Below are 20754 nucleotides of genomic sequence, written 5' to 3'. Positions count from 1 at the left end.
ATGGTTTGTTTTAGATTTTGTAAGATTGTATTTGTTTGTAAATTGTTATTTCTTTATGGAATTACCGAATTACATGTGCTATTTTGAAATAATTAATAGCTTGCTTAATGGACCCGTTTAAAGTTTTATCAATGGTATTGCGGAGTGGTAATTTCTGTAAATTTATATTTTTTAATTCTTATGGACGTTGATAAATGATAATGAATATTTAATATTTATGAGAAGTTGTGATTGGTTTGTTGGATAATCTCGAGTTAAAGTAATATTTGTACAAGTTTATTTACCTAACTTAGTTAATTAATACATGATGTCATCATAATTTTATAGAGGTTCGATATAAGTCATGGATGATCGTTCATGGATGTATCGAGATTCACCCCAAGGATTGCGGAGGATGGATTATTGTAATGGGGTTCAGGGTTTTATTAATTTCGTAACATCTATTCCCAGAAATTTTACTGGAGGCGGTATTAGGTGTCCATGCAGGAAGTGTGAAAATAAAAAGTATCTGCATCCAGATGTTGTAATGATGCATCTTCTACACAAAGGGTTTATGAAGAATTACCAGTGTTGGTATGCACATGGAGAAGTATTTGTTAGCGAGAGTGAGAGGAGAATGGAAGAAACGGTGGTTGGGTCTACTTCTAGTGCTAGTAACGTGCATGAAACGGCAAATGACAACACTAATCCTTACAGAAATGTGGTTATGGATGCAATGAGAATGAATCAAGGTAATGGCAGTCAATGTCCAATCGTAGAAGAAGAACCTAATGTAGATGCAGCTAGGTTTTTTGATTTGTTGAAAGATTCTGACGAACCATTATGGGATGGCTGCACGAACCACAGTAAATTATCGGTCGTAGCACAGGTGTTCACCATTAAGTCAGATCACGGGTTGAGTGAGGCCGGGTATGACAAGATTATTGAATGGGCAAGAAGCATTTTACCTGAAGGGAACAGGCTGAAAGAGAACTTCTATGCTGCGAAGTCCATGATGAAACCCCTCGGTTTAGGATACCAGAAATTTGACATGTGCCCTAACTTCTGCATGTTATACTACCTTGAAAATGCTGAGATGACCGAGTGCATGACATGCGGGCATTCCCGTTACAAACCTAGAACTGGCAGGGGAAAGACTCTAGTGGCATATAAAAAACTTAGATACTTCCCAATCACACCTAGACTGTAGAGGTTATTCATGTCACCAAGGACTGCTGAGCACATGACATGGCACCAAGCACACCATGTGGTTGATGGAGTGATGGTTCATCCTTCTGACGGCGAAGCGTGGAAACGCTTTAACAGTGTTCATCCTCACTTTTCAGCTGAATCAAGGAATGTGCGTCTTGGGTTGTGTACAGACGGATTCAACCCATTTGGGTCATTTGCTGCTCCTTATTCTTGTTGGCCGGTTATACTCACAGTTTATAACTTGCCACCGGGAATGTGTATGAGGCCAGAGTTCATGTTTTTATCTACTGTCATACCCGGTCCAAGAAGCCCGGGGCGGAATATAGATGTTTGTCTTCGACCGTTGATTGATGAGTTGGCGCAGTTGTGGTCCTCCGGAGCTCTGACTTATGATATATCGAGGAAACAAAATTTCCTTATGAGGGCGGCATTGATGTGGACTATCAATGATTTTCCAGCTTATGGAATGCTTTTTGGTTGGAGCACGCATGGGAAACTCGCATGTCCATACTGCATGGAAAACAACAAGGCATTCACGCTAGCAAATGGAGGTAAAGCTTCTTTTTTTTACTGTCACCGTCGCTTCTTGCCACTTCATCACAGGTACAGAAAGAACAGAAAAGATTTCTTTGTTGGCAGAGTTGAAAAAGATGTTGCATCCCCGCGTCTTTCTGGTGAAGAATTGCATGATGTTGTCTCAGAGTACGGTGACATTGTGTTTGGCCTTCAATCAGGAAAGCAAAAGTTTCCTGGTTTTGGTTTGACCCATAATTGGGTAAAGCGAAGTATCTTTTTTGAGCTTCCTTATTGGAAGACCAATCTGCTTCGCCATAACCTTGACGTCATGCACATCGAAAAGAACATGTTTGAGAATATTTTCAACACCGTCATGGATGTGAAGGGGAAGACAAAGGACAACATCAAGGCTAGATTGGATATAGCTTTATACTGTAACCGAAAAAATATGGAGTTGGTTTATGATGTGTCACGGGTCGCAAAACCAAGAGCAAGCTTCGTGTTAGAGAAAAACGCACAACTGCTAGTCTACAAATGGCTTAAGAGTCTGCGTTTTCCGGATGGACATGCATCGAACATATCAAGGCTGGTTAATATAGAGGACTGCAGATTGTATGGAATGAAGAGTCATGACTGCCATGTGTTTATGCAAACACTCATCCCATTAGCTTTTCGTGATTTGTTGCCAAAGGGAATATGGGATGCACTCACGGAGATCAGTCATTTCTTCAGAGATATATGCTCCAGTAAGTTGAATGTTGATCACATTGAGAGGTTTCAAACGAATATCGTCGAGACACTATGCAAACTTGAGATGATATTCCCTCCATCATTTTTTGACTCAATGGAGCATCTCCCTATACATCTACCGTTCGAGGCAAAAGCTGGAGGACCGGTCCAATATAGATGGATGTACCCATTCGAACGGTTAGATATTACAGTTGCAATGTAATTCATATATAAAAGTATTTTATATGTTTTTCTTAATTGAAAATACTTGATTAATATTTCAATGCAGGTACTTGTTTAATCTCAAGAAAAAGGTTAAGAACAAGGCGCATGTTGAGGCTTCGATATGTGAGGCCTATATTGTTGAGGAGATCTCAACATTTATCTCGTACTATTTCGAACCTCATATGAGAACGAGAATCAATCGCGTTCCACGGCATGATGATGGCGGTGAAGTGCCTTCTAGTGGGAACTTGTTAATATTCTCCAATACTGGACGACCCACACCTAAAAATGCCGTAAGAGGAAGATATTTGTCGGAAATAGAGTTCAAACAAGCACACAACTATGTTCTATTTAATTGTGATGAGCTAAGACCTTTTATTCAGTAAGTTTATACTAATTAAACTTTGTTAGTAATATACTGTTAATTATATATTGTAATATCATACACTCATTATCACTTGCAGGCAACATCGTCAATATTTGCTCTCCAATAACTCACAGCTGACTGAATCCCAGATCTTTCAATTACAAGATGAGCAGTTTGCCACGTGGTTCAGAACACATGTAAGCACTATCACAAACTCATTCTAACTTGCAAAATTACTGTACGTATGCATGTCATTACGAGATTCTCGTTCATTTACTGTTTATTGATGTACATTACATACAAGGTTTATCAAATGGGAAGGAGTGCACCTAAGTCATTGTCTTTACTAAGCCTGGGGCCTGAAAGAAAATGTAAGTGCTACAACAGGTATTTTGTCAATGGATATGTTTTCCATACTGAAGAATACGGGCAAGGAAGAAAGACATACAACAGCGGTGTTTGTGTTAAGGGATCCACTAGTAGTGAGTTAGAAGTTGACTACTATGGTAGATTAGAAGAGGTCGTCGAACTGCAATATCATAACGAGCAGAATATAGTGTTTTTATTCAAATGCTATTGGTATGACACGACTGACAGAGGAATCAGAGTTGATCCGCACTATGGTCTGGTCGAAATCAACTCAAAAGCTAGACTCCGCAACATAAACGATGTCTTTGTTTTCGCAAAGCAATGTCAACAAGTTTATTACACATACACCCCTTCATTTAGAAAGGATCGATCAAGAGTGGATTGGTTGTCCGTTTTAAAAACGAAACCCCGGGGTCGTGTCGAGGTTGTTCAGGATGAGAACGAAGACACAAGTGTGCGAAATGAAGTCTTTCAAGTTAGTGAGGTGGTTGAACCATATCGAGTTGCTCCTTCGATTGAATTGGAAGAAAATTCAAATTTTCGTGTTTTCGATGAAAGTCTTGTTGATGTTGACGCAGATGAGTTAAATTTTGTTTTGAGCTCTAGCGGACAACCGAATATCGATGAAGAAGATGATATTCATATTGAAGATTGCGATGAAGGTGATGACAATTCAATTGATGACGAAGAAGAAGAAAATTCTGACTAACTACCAAAATGAAGCCCTATGTAAAACCCTTTTTTACATATAATTTAGATTATGAATGATATATATATTTTGAAACACAAAATATTTATTACTTGAAATAATTAGTTGAAATGCCACAATTATGATGGATGATATATTTTGTGACATGAAATAATTACTTCAAATGCCACCCTATCACCGACGGCCACACCAACGGACTTAAGTCCGTCGGCATTTCACAGAGAATTCGAAAATAATTACTTGAAATGCCACCCAATTACAGACGGACACACCGACGGAATTAGTCCGTCGGCATTTCACAGAGAGTTCGAAAATAATTACTTGAAATGCCACCCAATTACAGACGGCCACACCGACGGACGTAAGTCCGTCGGCATTTCACAGAGAGTTCAAAAATAATTACTTGAAATGCCACCCAATTACAGACGGCCACACCGACGGACGTAAGTCCGTCGGTGTTTCACAGAGAGTTCGAAAATAATTACTTGAAATGCCACCAAATCACCGACGGCTACACCGACGAATTTAAATACGTCGGTAAGTTGTCGGCGGTTCAATTTTACCGACAATATCACTGACGGACTGCGCGAATTTCAAAGGGTTGCGCATTTAATGCGCCTCTGACCGCGTAATATTGCCGACGGAATCACCGACGGACCGCGAAAAATATGGAGGGTCATTAAAAATTTTGGTGCGAAATTCAAACTTTACCGACGGATTTTTAACACATCACCGACGGAATAAATTAAAATAATAATTAATTTTATGTCCGTCGGTGAATCCGTCGGTAAAACTGCCATATAAGTTCAAGCGACCGCCCGTTCAGTTCATTTTTTCTTCTCCTTCGTTTCTCACCTTAAGCTTTTGATTTTTTTCCTCTCCATTCTTCAAAGCTTTCACCTCCAATCTCTAGCAAGTTTTCTTCATCATCTTCATCAGTTTAAAAGGTTAGTGTTTTCTCTATTTCATTTTACTTTAATAGTTTTTTTTTGCTATTTTTTTGGTTATTTTTTTTGTTTTGGTGTATTTTTTGTAATGTAGATAAAGTCTATAGTTTTTTTTGCATAATTCATTGCTAAAGTATATAGTTTTTTTTTTGAATTTTTTGAATATTTTTTATTGTTGTATTGGCATAATTATTATTAGTTAATTTGTTGAATTTTTATTGTTAATGTTGAATTTACCATAGAATTAGTAATTGAATATGTTTGAATAATTATTAATTTTACTTTATTATTGCATGATTTGTGTTTAATTTGTTCCATTTATTTTGATTGTTATTCTAGAGTTTTTTTTTTTAATTTATTGTTTTGTTGTATTGGCATAATTATTGAATAATTACTTGAATTGTAATTGTTAATGTTGAATTTACCGTAGAATTAGTAATTGAATATGTTGGAATAATTATTAGTTTTACTCTATTATTGCATGCTTTGTGTTTAATTTTTTCCATTTATTTTGATTGTTATTATAGAGTTTTTTTTTATTTATTGTTTTGTTGTATTGGCATAATTATTGAATAATTACTTGAATTGTAATTCTTAATGTTGAATTTACCTTAGAATTAGTAATTGAATATGTTGGAATAATTAGTATAGATTGGGTAAATTGGTTGTGGCTATTGTTAATATGTGCAGGTTTGTGGATTTGGGTAGTATCCGGTATAAGGGAGGTGCTGTCGAATTTTTTTTTTACATTTGAATTTAATTATATAATTATTTGTATCAAATTGTGTAGATGCGTAGAACGAAAACCAGAGCTGGTCGCTCAGGTGTGGTCGCAGCTAGTTCGTCTAGCAGCGATGATGATATTTCCTTAGGTGCCTCTCAAGAAGAGGCACCTACACCACCTGCGCCGTCAACCGATGCTGCCTCTTCCAGCGGTACTTCACAGCGCAGAGGCGGCGTGCCTTCGCAGCGGAATCAATTTACCCGCAAGTACGAGGCACAGTGGAAGGACGACCTTTCAATGTAAGTTTGTTAAGGTTTAAGTTTTTTTTATCAAGTAATCATTATTGAATTTATTTCTTTCATTTTCAGGTTCACAAACATTGAAGCCGCCCGAGTAATATCATCGGCGTTTAAATCGTCGATGGAGATTCCATTGTTTCAATGGAGTCAGATATCCAAACATCCTGAATGGATGCCTCAAATCAATGCATGGTTTAACAGGTTTGAGGTTGGTATTAATTTATAATTTTCAGCTTATTAATATAATTGTATTATTTTTATTTAAACTTGTTTATTTATACAAAGCACAAATTCTGCTGGGACATTGAGCATAAAGCTGTTGTGAGGAGGGTGTGGGAAAATCACGCGGCAACTAGGTAAGATCGAAAACAATACAGGATTTTTTTTAGACAAAAATTTATGTTTCGAAATGTAATTTTTGGTTGCGTGAAGCAGGTTGCGTGATTTTTGGTATGAAGCACAGAAAAAGGCAAAAAAAAACCGCGAGGGATAGGGGTTTCCAAGGCTGGAACGATGTTGCGGTTTGGAGGGATTTCAAACCGATATACATCCCGGAAGATATATGGCCGCACTATCTTGAGCACGTGACGTCTGAGCGGTTCACACGACGCTCACAGTCCGGCGGCCAATTCATGGCGGGGTGACAACTCACACTGGCGGCTCCGTTCCGTTTGCTGCACATGCGAAACGGATGGTAAGATTAATTTAAATGAAATATATCGTTAAATTTAGTTGTTGTTAATATATCTTTTTTCATTATAGGCTGCGTCTCTTGGACGTGAGCCGAGCCCGATGGAGCTGTTTGTGGAGACGCACATGCGGAGTCAAGACCGCTAGAAGGGGGCGCAACAGTTCGTTGATAACCGTGCTCAACATTTCGTGGTATGTTTGTTCAACCATTTTATTTTGTAAGTTATTATGTTTATTGTATTGAATATGATGATTACTTTTTTATTTTTATTTTCAGGAGACCTATAATAATCGGTTGAGGGAGAGATACGGGGACGATACTTTGACCCATCCGGAATTCGATCCGGATTTGTGGATGGAGGTTGGCTCGTCAGGTGGACCAGATAAAAATCGGGTTTACGGGCTCTCCAACACTACGGCAGACAACTTGCGGTCGACCCGTAGTGTTTCAACCGTTGGGAGCTCCCAATCAATAGCGAGCTCCCAATCTAAGGAGTTTGTGGCTTTGCAGCAACTCAACGAGAAATACGACAACCTACAAGTGGAGTACGCACAACTCAAAGCGTCTCATGCACAACAAAGAGCGGAGTCTGAGCAATTCAAAGCGTCTCAAGCACAACAAAAAGCGGAGTATGAAGCGGCTCAGGAACAGCAAAAAGCGGCTTATGACCAGCTTTACGAAATGATTTTGAAATTGTCAAATAGCGGAACATGTGCGCCTAATCCTTTTTGGCCGTATAACCACCAGCCTCCGCCAGGATCTCCTCCTCCTCCTCAAGCTCCATCATCTTTATATTAATTTGTAATCAACATTATTTACCTTTAAAACTTCATTTATTATTTTTCTTGAAACATATTCAATTTGTAATGAATATTATTTAACTTTGTTTTTTTTTATGTTTAATAAAAATTTTATTTGCATAATTGGTTTGTATAACAATCAATTTATATAGTTTTATATTATATATCCTAAATAATTTTTTAAAAACAAATTAAGAAAAAAACTATTACCAAGGATTTTACCAACGGATGAATTCAGTCGGTATTTTAAACTTTCACCGACAGACTTACCGACGGACTTAATGCGTCGCCATTTAACAGTAGCTTCCACCAGTACCGACGAATTTACAGACGGACATATTCTGTCGGTATTTTCAGTTTCACCGACCGATGTAACGACGGATATTTTCCGTATGTAAATTGAATTTCACCGACGGAATGAAAATCCGTCGGTATATTTCAAGCGGGAATCTTTTTTTTTTTGGCGCGCACTTTCCGTCTATAAACCCGTCGGTAAATGGTTTTTTTGTTTTTCCGACTGATATACCGACGGAATGGGGAATCACCGACAAAGGTAAAACCGACGGACGTATTCCGTCGGGGATGACGTCGGTAAAAAAATCACCGACGAACTTCTAATCATACACCGACGGAATTTTTCCGTCGGTAAAACTGTGAAATCTTGTAGTGGAACTTTATGGCAGGTTTAAATTATTTGTGTTGTAATTTTATCTATATATTGAGTCACGATTCTACTTCCTAATAGAACTTTTATTGTTGTAACACAATTTTGAAGTATTAGTTTTAAATTTAATTTTACGGGGGTTAAAATATAAAATTAAAATATCAGAGATTTATTTCGATGAAAAGTGTAATTTGTCAACTTATGTGAAAATTAGGAACTATAATGTGCTTTTTCCATTCTATCCTTTATCATCAAGATGATAATTATCCGCTTTCGAATTTGAATTTTAATCAAATTCAATTTTTTAAAAAGACAATAAATTTGTTTGAGACTTTGTGGCAGGTTTAAATAGAACTGTTATTGTTATAACCCAATTTTGAATTATTAGTTTTTAATTTAATTTTATAGGGGTTAAAATATAAAATTAAAAGATCAGAGATTTATTTCGATGAAAAATGTGATTTGTGAACTTGCGTGAAAACTAGAAACTATAATGTACTTTTACCATTTTATCCTTATCATCAAGATGATAGTTATCCGCTTTTAAATTTGAATTTTAATCAAATTCAAATTTCAAAAAAGAGAATAAATTTGTTTGAGACTTTGTTTTTCATACGAGATGGAACTCTTGTACTATAAATACCGATCTCAGTGCATCCAGACAAGAGGGAGACATTACAAGAAAAAAACATCAAAAAAAAAAGATTCATAAAAAAAAGGGACTGCCAACCCTAAAGAATCACCTTCTTTAAGACTAGCCGTCGCCCCCTGCCTTTTTTTTCTCTCCGATAACCAACCAATACCAATACCAACCAACATTCTCTCTCTATCAATATCTCCACCACCAACACCAAGAAAAGAGAAATCAGCTCCATCTTTTTGTCCTGGTAACCCCCTTCTTCGGTTGAACTTTGTTACATGCTGTTAACTTATCAAGCTGATCCTCATCTCATCAAGGTAGGATATCACAAAACCACCAGGCCAAAAAGGTTGCACCATGGACACCTTTTCTTCCTAGCAGCAGTAGTATTAGAGTCACCAAGACATTGTGTGTCAAATCTGTGAAACCAATGAACACTCAACCAATGACTGTCCAACTTTGCCTTCTTTCAAGGAATGCCTTCATGAACAAGCCCATGCTCTAAACAGTTTTCAAAGGCCCAATCATAACCCATATTCTCAAACATAAATCCTGGTTAGAGAAATCACTCAAATTTTAGTTGGAAGAGTGATAACAATAATGCACAAACTTCACAGCCACCGTTTCAAGCACGCTATAATTTCCAAAATTCTCATGGATATGCACCTCCTTATGCTCCACCTCATAGAAGAAATCTTGAGGAAACATTGCATTCATTCATTGAAAAGCAAGAGACAATCAACACTCAACTTGCTAAAAGCATGACAGATTTTAAAGATACTCTTGCAAAATTCACATCTGCTCTCAGTTTTCAAGAGAAAGGTAAGTTTCCATCTCAACCACAACAAAATCCAAAGGGGTAATACAATGCAAATGCAAGTAGCTCTGGAAGCTAACACATGGATCAAGTCAAATCAGTCATCACTCTTCGCAATGGTAAGGCTATTGAAAAACCCACTTTTGAACCTTGTGAGAAAGATGATAAGTCAATTTCTAAGGGCAAGGAAGGGGTTGAATCTGAACATTGCAAACAAAAGATTGATTCCCCGCCAGTATTTCCATTTCCTCATGTCATGACCAAACAAAGGAAAGTCAATCACAACTTTGAAACTTTCAAACAAGTAAGGATCAATATACTTTTGCTGGATGCTATTACACAGGTACCTTCCTATGCTAAATTTTTGAAAGATCTGTGCACTGTGAAGAGAAAACAGAATTTGAAAAAGAAAGCTTTTTTAGCTGAACAAGTGCCATTCTTCAAAACAATAATGCTTTGAAATATAAAGACCCTGGTTGTCCTACAATTTCTTGCTTTATTGGAGAACATAAAATCGAAAAAGCTTTACTTGATCTTAGAGCTAGTGTGAATTTACTTCCATATTCAGTCTATCAGAGTCTCAATCTAGGTGAGTTAAAACCAACTTTTATAACTCTCTTACCTGCTGATAGATCTATAAAAGTGCCTAGAGGAATAGTTAAAGATGTGTTAGTACAAGTTGATAAATTCATTTATCTCGTGGATTTTATTGTCTTGGATACACAACCTATTGAAGCATGTAATTCATTTCCTGTTATTTTAGGATGTCTATTTTTTGCAACTTCTAATGCATTAATTAATTGTAGGAATGGACTCGTGAAGCTATCATTTCGAAATTTGACATTGGAGATGAATATTTTTAACATTTGCAAGCAACCTGGAAATGATAATGATTCACAGGAAGTAGATGTTATTGAAGAATTAGTTTATGATCAATTTGAATCTACCGTGAGTAAAAATGAGTTTGATGAATCTGAAGAATTGCAAATGATTTATTCTCAAGAAGAAATCGAGGATAAGAAAGGCATCGAAAATGTTGATACGGATATTTTGTCAAGATTGATAATAGATTCGACATCCGACATCACACCAATCGATGATTACTTTCCTGATGAATCTTTACTTTCTCTTAGTTCAATGCCTTGGTTTGCTAAAAATATCAATTTTTTTACAACAGGAGATTTGCCAGCTCATTGGAGTACCCAAGACAAAAGAAAGTTTTTGAACGAAGTGAAGAATTTTTATGGGGATGACCCTTATTCAAATATTGTCCTGATCAAATATTTCGAAGATGCATTTCAGACAATGAGTTAAGTAGTGTCATTAAACTTTGTCATTCTGAAGCATGTGGGAGTCATTTCTTGTCAAAAAAGACGACTATAATAATCTTACAATATGGATTCTATTGGCCCACCATGTTCAAAGACACACATGTGTTCTGCAAAGCTTATGAAAATTGTCAAAAGTTAGGATTTATTTCAAAACATAAAGAGTCTTTAGATAATCTTCTATTGACTTTTAGGACATATTCTAGTGGCAATGTGCATTGTGCATTTCATGACTGATGACCCCATTTTCATAAAGAACATGATCGACTTAGTTTTAGGAATCTGACTAAAAAAGACCCTGTTTGCCAGTTTTTAAGAAAACTGGATGAAAGCCTATCCCTGATCCATAGAGGGCGTTTAAGCCATTCTTGGACGTAAAACCAAGAGAAGATACGAGCCACAATCACAACTACTTGTATCTACATATGTTTTCAAAAAAAAGAAAAAAAAAGAAAAAAGAGAGAGAGAGACTCCAGCTGGCCTACATATAGGTGGTATGATTGCATTTTCAATTTCTCATCTATAAAATCTTCTCTTCTTTCCCTTCATTTCTACTAAACCCATATATTCAACATATATAAAAGTGTGTAGAAATGCCAGGTTCCTCAAGTCATCATATAAGAAATATTTGTGTTTTCGGTGGATCCAGTCCTGGGAGAAAAAGAGTTTTTAGAATCAGCAAATCATCTTGGTCAGGTACTAGCTGAGAGAAAGATTCATTTAGTGTATGGGGGAGGCAGCCTTGGGTTAATGTGGGGTGTTTCAATAGCTGCATTTTTAGGAGGCAGTCAAGTTTTAGGGGTTGTACCCAAAGCTTTAACAAAAGGGACATCATTGGAAAAACAATTGGAGAGGAACTACAGGTCTCCACAATGTCTGATAGAATGAATGCGATGTTTAACCATGTTGATGCCTTCATTGCTTTACTAGGTGGTTTGGGCACATTGAAAGAGATCTTTCATATTTCCTCTTGGGCCTAACTGCACATTCACCATAAACCTATAGGTTTGTTAGATGTTAATGGTTTTTATGATAATTTGTTGTCTTTTCTTGATCAAGCTGTGGAACAGGAATTTGTAACATCTTTGGTACGACAAATCATAATCTCTGCTGCTATTGCTGAACAATTGATTGACCAACTACAATTTTTCATCCCTGTACTTGATCCCTCTATGAGTCGTATAAATTGGTCAACTATGGAAAGTCGTAAAAAGCTTAGATTGGATTTGAGCCTTCGTTTGTGAAACCTTGTGTCCTTTGGTTTTATTAATAGCATTTTATTTTGTTATGTTATTTCTTATATTTGTTTAAGTGTGTTTCAGGTTTGTCAGTGTTCGCTGTTTCAGGTGATGTTTTCTATACTCTATCTTTCTACCTTAGGACATTGATGACAATGTCTCGTTTTGGTTGGGAGGAGAGGGTAGTAGTTGACATAAAAAAAACTAACGTACTAACTATTTTTGCTATTATTAAAATCATTTGACAAAACTGTTATTAGGATGGTAGAGTAAGGAGGAATTTTATTGACTCTTGAGACACATCTTAGTAAATATTCTTATCAAGGTCTATCAGAATACTTCTTGAAATATTCAGGCTTACAAACTCTCGCATTGTTATCACTTGATTCTGTTTATATACTCATCTAACAAGTATTCTTAAACCTTCATTTTCACACACACACTTTAACATATGATTGGGGGTTGCACATTGGATTATTACATTATTTATGTTCTTTTGTTAAATGTAACAACTAAGGGAAATGGATAGTATATAATTTGCAAAAAAAAAAAAACAAATTGATAATATTGATGATAATAAAAATGTAGATAAGTTTGGTTTCGTAACCTCCCTAACCCAAGCAATTAAGCCCGAAGGGGTGTTTTAACACCTAATACCCTAAAGTCAATTGACTTGGGAGCTATTGGCCCAAAGCTTGTTACATGAGTTAAGGAGAAAAGCTTAAGGGAATCAAACATTGCACTATCTACATATCAGTATCTGCAACCCGAGTTACTAAGCTCGTAGGGGTGTCTCAACACCTAATGCCGTAAGACCAACTGGTCTAAGAGTCATTAGCCGAAAGCTCGTTACATGGGTTAAAGATGCATTGTGTTTTAAGTTATATGTATATATATTAAAAAAAAGAAAAAAAAAGATAATAACCCAACCCAAGAAAGTTAACCTTAGAAAAACATTAGAATAGAATATTGTTTTCTTCCAATAAAAGCCACATCATTTATGTTTTTCATACATTGAGCACATTGTTACTACCCAATTTTTTACCCATGTTTTGATAAATTTTCATTAAAAAAATCCAAAAATAGCGAAAAACAACGAAAATCCAAAAAATATGTTTTTAAATATATTTGCATCATTTTTAGCATCGTCTCAAAAGAATTTAAATTTTTAAAGGTTTTTAGAACGCGTTCAAATTTTAATGCGTTATTTTTAAAATCAACGATCTTCCTCATTCGAGTCGATGTTGATAAGAAAAAATCCTAAAAAAATAAGAAAAATCAAATTTATATATAAAAAAAGAAGTTGAGGGACCAAGTTTGGGGACCTAGCAACATTTTTGCCTATAAATAGGAGTTTCCAACACATACAAAAGGGTGGGGGCAATTTTGAAACATTAGAAAAAAACACAAAAAAAAACCCTAACCCTAAACCCATCTCTTTCAAAGGAGCACCCCCCCTTTTCCTCTCATCTTCTCCAAGCTGCCGCTCCCTCCCTTGGAAAAGAAAACCCTCACCGCAACAACCATCCACAGGTCGTTCTCCCTCTTCAAGCCCCAGTCCCCACTCCAACCTCTGCTCCCGATTCCTTCTTCCACAGCCATCCCCACCTTCACCACAGCAACCAGTCACTTTCCTCTCTCTGTTGCACACAGACCACCCTCTCCCTCAATAGTAACGACCAGAACAACAGCCCGAAGCCAGCCCCGTTCGCTTCCATCGTGACCCGACACCACTACATCTACCCGCCTTCTTCATCCCGCATCGACGGCCCACTCCCCGTGCAGCAGTGCGTTCTTTATCCAGCAGCGACGACCCACTCCCCGTGCAGCAGCGCCTTCTTCCTTCAGCAGTAAGCCCAACCGCCACGACAACCAACAGGAGCGGAGATCATCAACGCCGCCACCCCTTCTACAACCGCCAGACCTACCACCCGAAGCAGAGGAGAAGAAGACGAAACCCATGTCAAACTGACCCGCAGTGAAGTAGATCCGAAGAAGGAGAAGGGAAAGAAGATTGTGAACCGATCTAGACCAAAAAGAAAGAAAAATTAAAATCAACTGCCTGTTGTGTTTTCGGTTGTTTTGCAGGTCACCGTCGGCATAAGGAGACAGAGAAGAGGAAGACGTTCCCGATCCACCGGTTTTGTAACCTTCATCGGCGGCGGCGCGTGGAACAAAGCGCCGCCACTGTTCCAACACTGTTCCTGACGATTTATTTATGTTTTTTGTAATTTTCAGACATTGCTGTGTGTATTTAGATTACTGTTTGATTTTATTTTGAAATTTTAATATTTTGTAACATGCAAATGTGGGTGAATGAGAAAAACATTGTAAAAAAAGGGATGTGTGTGTGTTTGTATTTTTTTTTATGTATGTTATTGAATTAAAAAAAAAGAAAAATAAGGAAAAAAGAAAAAATATAGTGAAAGTAAATGTGTTGTTTGTTTTTGTTATGGATGTTTTTTTATGATAAAATTGCAAAGAATAAAGAAGAATTTAATATTTTGATTTGCTCACGGTCAAGAATTATGAACTTACATGCAAGTCGTATTTTTAATAATCGATGAAAAGATAAAATTTTTAAAACTTCTTTATCATATTAAAGCTGTCGCACCCTCCCGAGAGCTCGACGTCGCGGCGACCCATCCTTCGTAGCGGGGATTGATGTTGGGGTCTTTCTGTTGTGAAAAAAGGAGTCGCCACCTAGTATTATGGTCACTAGAAAACCTAACTGGTCTTTCAGAGATTCTAAGGCAAGGGACTGGTTGCGTAAAGGGAAGGTTTTAGCACCCCTAGTACGCCCTACCTAAGGTAAGCTGCTTGGTGTTTGATTTGCCTTATAATTGTTAATGGTGTTGATGTTCTCTAATCCCATCAGTTTCCTAGGATAAGTCTGCTCTGATGAACGAAATCTAGGGTGCTTTAAAACCTATTTTTTTGTCTTAGTATTTTATACTTTCACAACTGGTGAACCGTGGAGTAAAAAAATATTGAAATGTCCTCGATTATAATCAAGGCTTCTTTCAAGGATGTGTGCGGATTTATTATTCCTAGAAAATTATTTTGGATATTTACCACTCCGGGTTTCTTTATCCAAATATTGACAGTGAATAATAACAAATTACTCCCAATAATATTTTGGATATTCGTCCTTTAAGGATTTCTTTATCCAAACATTAGTGGTGAATAATAGATGAATTCCCCCCAAAATAAGATTTTTATATTTTTTGGAATATTGGCCAATACCCTTTGGAGTTTTACAAACATGTTGTAAAATCCAGAAATGCAAGAAAAATGATTTTTGTTGTGTTTAAGAAATCCATGCGAAAACACATTTTTGAAACTTAAAATATTTGTTTTCTAGATAAAAAAACGTAAAAACAATGTTAGGGTATTGGCCGTATGCATGAAAACAAAACATTTTTTTTTTTGAAAACTTAACAAAAACCGGGTGTTTTAATACTGGATTTGTATCTTTACGGTATAAAAATACAAACCAATATTAAGCCTTTTTGACAAAAATATGTAGGAAAATCAACAATATTTTTCAAGGATTTTTCAGAATTTTTTTATTTTTTGATAGATATCTATATATAAATAATATGAAAAAAACATTATAATAAATAATATATAATATTAGGTGGGCCGGCCTGGGCCCAAAAAGGGTTGGGCCGATCTCGGCCCAGAAGGGATTGGGCTGATCTCGGCCCAACAAAGTCTCCTAATTTCTTCTGGGCCGGACCTGGCCCAGACAGCAGGGATGGGCCAGAATCAGTCTGGCCCAAAAACACATGGCTGGCCAGAAACAGTCTGGCCCAAAAAAAAAAACCAACAAGGGCCAGAATCCCAGGGGGGGTTGGAGCTGGCGGCCGGCGGAGAGAAAAGGGAAAGAGAAAGCTGGTTGCAGGAAAAACCGGGCAGGAAAAACTTATTTTGTGCCAATTTTGAGCTCCCAAAAAAATCCCCTCTGAGCATGAAAATTGCTCCTATTTATAGGCCTGGAAAGAGGGTAATCTTGTCTTCAATGGGGAAAACGTCTCAGCCTTTGATTCGACTCGAGTAATCCAAACCGTTGGTTCAAAGTGTGCACCTCGAACTGCCAAATTTGCAGACTGCCCGAGGTGCACGATTTGGGCCAATAAACGGAACCGTTCCCAACCTTTTTAACCCGACCGGACCACTCCCCGGGATAAAGGGGTTCCAGGTGGACATGTTGGTGCATGCTTTGTCGGATTTGGGGGCCAAACGAGGCAGAAAACACGCCTGGAAGTCGGCCACCCGGGCAGCTCGGTGGGGAAGAAAGTGAACAGTACCGGGCGCTTTTTTTTTTAAATGCAAAACGGCGCCGTTTTGATAAAAATAGGGATTTCTTTGCCAATTTTCAATTTAGTCCTCCGAATTTCGGTTTCGTTCAATCTCATCCCTACTTGACCATTAAACTTTCAATTTCTTCAATTTGGCCCCCGGATTTTGTTAATTGCAGCCCCTATACTTACGCGTCTTTTCCAATTTGGTCCTTGGTTTCGGATTTCTTCAATTAAGTCCCTAATTGGCTCTTAAACTTTAATATTTATGCAATTAAGCCCTTGATTTAACCAAATCAGCTCTCAAAAATTATAATGACCCCAGAACTTTAATTTCTTCCAATTAAAGCCTAAATTGACTTAAAACTCAATTTTCCTTGCAATCAAATCCCCCTATAAATTCAATTAAACCTTCGATAAAATCCAATTGAGTCCATAAACATCCAATTTCGGACTTTTCTCTTCAAATTAAATTTTCTTTTCTAACAAGACTCTCATCATTCAAGTATATACTGTAAAAAAAAAAATCACTCTTTGTATTTTGAACCTCCTTAATCAATTTCCTGATCCTTTTCTGAGTGCTCCCAAACTCCTTATTATTTTTCTAATTTCTTCCGGCTATATATTTTTATATTTTTTTCTTTCATTTCTATTTGGGGGGGGGGGGACCCAAAATGGGTTACAACAAAAGCCACGAAGCAGCTTACCTCAGGTAGGGTGCGTTAGAGGTGCTAATACCTTCCCTAACCACAACCAATCCCTTACCCGTGAATCTCTGACAAGACCAGTACATTCGGGTTTCCTAGTAACCCTCAATTAAATACTAGGTGGTGACTCCCAATGAATCAAAGCAAGCAAACGAAAATCGCCAAACGATGCCGCGCGGGTGACGTGCAACACACATAAAAAAGAAGGTTTACTAATATCTTGTTTAAGAAGTATGAAGTAGATATATAAATTTAACGAGAGTTTGTTTATTTGGATAGATTAATGGAAGTTGAATGATGATTGCCTTACTTTGTGGAACTTGCAAATTATTTTTCTATTTTAACGCTTTGATTACTAGGGACTAGTAATAAGCAGGTTGGAGATGTGTGATTAGTATTTAAATGTGCATTTTTATCAAGGTTTTATATCATCATTTTTTACTTGAAGTATCAATAACTCCTTAACTAAAGCATCTTTTATAATGACAAGTCTGATACTATAAGATACCTTTAATTTATGGTAAATGTTCATCTTAAATGCAGGCCTATTACAGAAATCAAAGAATTGATTGATGAGTTTAACTACTGAAATTGAGAAGACAAAGAGAGGGGCAAGCTTAGAAAAGAGATGCTGGTTCAGTCCATACTGGAACACTATTCAGTTATTAGATCATACATGGAGCTGTAGAACTTGGATTTAGGTCTGGTCTTTATGGATGGAAAGCTAAGACATAGGCCTAAAACTTTCATGAAGAGTGCAAGATTCAAAAAGGTCGTTTTCAAGTTCAAACTGTAGCAACAACTGAGAAGTCGGAATCTGTCCTGCAGTCCAGACACTGTTCAGTGTTCAGCCCATATCTTGAGTTCTAGAAGTCCAAATGCACCGATTCTATTTATGTTGGAAAGCTTAGACAATTTCCTAGAACTTTCATGAAGACTATCTTTTCAAATTCTAACGTTAGCAATGACATTTTGTTCAGACAAGAATATAAGGATTTTCACTAAGTCAAGATGTGGCCACCCACTCAACAATTAGTCATCAAATCAATACTGTCGCACCATCGCGGCGGAGCGCGGTGTCGCAGCGACCTCAATTGATTTCAGGTTGTTTTTGTTTTTTTGAGTAAGGGAGTCACCACCTAGTATTATGGTTACTAGAAACCTTAACTAGTCTTTCAGAGATTTTAAGGCAGGGGACTGGTTGCGTAAAGGGAAGGTATTAGCACCCCTAGTACGCCCTACCTAAGGTAAGTTGCTTGGTGTTTGGTTTGCCTTATAATTACTATGGTGTTGGTGTCTCTTAATTAGTTTTCCTAGGATAGGTTTGCTATGATGAATGGATTTGGGTTCAAAGTCTAAAAGCAAGAACCCTTGGCCAACATGGATCATACCTTTAGATATGTCTACAAAGTGCCAAGGAGAACCAATGCAGATCTCTTGAAATCTATGTTTGATTCAAACTAAATTTATTAAGATAGAAATCCAAGGAGAATCCATGTGCTTTAAAAACTCATTTTTCCCTTAGTATTTCAAGAGTTTGCAACTCGTAAATCACGAGGAAGGACAAAAATTTAGAAATCTAAGGAAATTCAGGGCCCTTTAAAAGCCTATTTTTGTCTTAGTGTTTCATACTCTCACGGCTCGTAAACCATGGAGTCAAAAATTGAAATGTCCTCGATTATAATCAAGGCTGCATGATGACTTATTATTCCTAGAAAATTATTTTGGATATTTACCACTGAGGGTTTCTTTATCCAAATATTAACAGTGAATAATAACAAGTTATTCTCAATAATATTTTGGATATTCATCCCTTTGGGATTTCATTATCCAAATATTAACGGTGAATAATAGATGAATTCCCCTCCAAAATAAGATTTTTATATTTTTTGGAATATTGGCCAATACCCTTTGGAGTTTTACAAACATGTTATAAAATCTAGAAATGCAAGAAAATAACTTTTGTTGTGTTTAAGAAATCCATGCGAAAACACATTTTCAAAACATTCAATATTTTTTATATAAAAAAAAACATTCACAATATATTAGGGTATTGGTTGTATGCAACACACAAGTAAACATTTTTTTTTTGGCAAAACGCAAACATCACAATTAGATGTAAACATCAAAATGGAAAGTAGCAAGCCATCATACATATTATAAGATTTACAAGAAGCTTGAAACAACTCGTAAAAAACCGTTCAAAGCCAAATCAACTTAAAATTCTGTAACTGGAAAAGAATAAACCCATATGCATGAGGGAGCCAAAGTTCTAAAACTGAAATTTTGAACTAAAAACCATATGTCCGTGCCTCACAACCCCACTCATTCCTCATCTTAAAAACAAACTGCCTTATTCGTTTCACCACGCCAACAGAGAGAAAAAAAAGAAACTGGAAAAGCATGCTTTTTTATAAACAAAAAGACAAAGTCATGGCCGGCTAACCTTTCCTCCAGCAGGCGTAAGAAGAGAAAAGAACGTGAGGGTCCCTAAAGTTCTTGCAGTTGGAGCACTAGGGAAGAAACACCTGCAGATCCTTTCTTCCAGCAGGCGTAAGAAGAGAAAAGAACGTGAGGGTCCCTAAAGTTCTCGCAGCTGGAACACTATGGAAGAAACCTGCAGATCCTGTTTTGCAGGAAATGAAACAAAAGACCAAGAAACAGCTCACGCGTGCCTCCTGGCGGACAAAAACAATGACGTTGAAGCTGTGATATGCTAGTGGAGTTTGTGTTCTCTTGCTCTTTCTTGTTTTTCCTGCCGCTTGCCTCTCTTTTTCTCCTTTTTTTTTCTTCCCCCACTTTTCTTCTTCTCTGCTCTGTATCCTTTTTTTTCTTTCTTTCACGTTCCAGTGAAGGTTTTTTAGTATCAACGAAAAGCCTCCTTTCTTTCTCCTTGTTTTGCCTCCGTCTCTTTTTTTTTTCCTTCTCCTTCTCACAGTATCGCAAGAATGCAAGAAAGAAAACTCCCTCTGTTTTCTGAGTTTTTTTTTCTCCTACTACCGGCCTCTCTTGCGTTTTTTCTTGTCTTTTTTTTCTGTTTTTCTCTGCTCTTTCTTTTTTTTTCTCCCCCTTTCGCTAGGTCGTTAGAGGGGCTTATATATAGTCTAATATATCTCTATTTAGGAAAGATTCAATGCATTAATTCTAGGATGCAAATCTCTGCTAATTTGCAGTAAAAAAAACGTAAAAAGGAAACTAAAATATTCTGATTCATATTCTGATTTTCAGCATTTAGTTTCCATTGATCAAAGGATGGTACAACTCCTTTCTTTCCTTCCATAGTTGGGACCATGAGGCACCAGCTGTTTCCTTTGAAATGAGGCAATAAAAACATGGTCTGCAGCTCTCCAATCCAGCAAGAGAAACCTAGAAACCAAATAGGAAATTGCAGATAAAAAGAAAGAAAAACCGGGATAGTTGTGCATAAAAAAAAAACGTGGTTCTTCAATTTCTTCCTTCTAATTTTATCTTCAATCAATTTTCTTATTT

The 20754-nt window shown here is 36.9% G+C and overlaps 2 protein-coding genes across 2 annotated transcripts; both read left to right on the top strand.

The window, feature by feature from the left end:
* Window positions 1–319: 319 nt before the first annotated feature.
* On the top strand, window positions 320–4390 carry LOC127904340 (uncharacterized). Its single transcript, XM_052447366.1, has 3 exons — window positions 320–2634; window positions 2726–2911; window positions 4369–4390. Exons 1-3 carry the CDS (start codon window positions 1199–1201, stop codon window positions 4388–4390), a joined length of 1644 nt encoding a protein of 547 aa, XP_052303326.1. The 5' UTR covers window positions 320–1198.
* A 1067-nt stretch (window positions 4391–5457) lies between these two features.
* On the top strand, window positions 5458–6302 carry LOC127905555 (uncharacterized). Its single transcript, XM_052454521.1, has 2 exons — window positions 5458–6076; window positions 6146–6302. Exons 1-2 carry the CDS (start codon window positions 5844–5846, stop codon window positions 6300–6302), a joined length of 390 nt encoding a protein of 129 aa, XP_052310481.1. The 5' UTR covers window positions 5458–5843.
* Window positions 6303–20754: the final 14452 nt, after the last annotated feature.

Source organism: Populus trichocarpa, chromosome 1, assembly GCF_000002775.5.
Source record: "Populus trichocarpa isolate Nisqually-1 chromosome 1, P.trichocarpa_v4.1, whole genome shotgun sequence".
Taxonomy (NCBI): Eukaryota; Viridiplantae; Streptophyta; class Magnoliopsida; order Malpighiales; family Salicaceae; genus Populus; species Populus trichocarpa.
The sequence above is the reverse complement of the archived record's forward strand: the minus strand, read 5'-3'. Positions and strand labels throughout refer to the sequence as shown.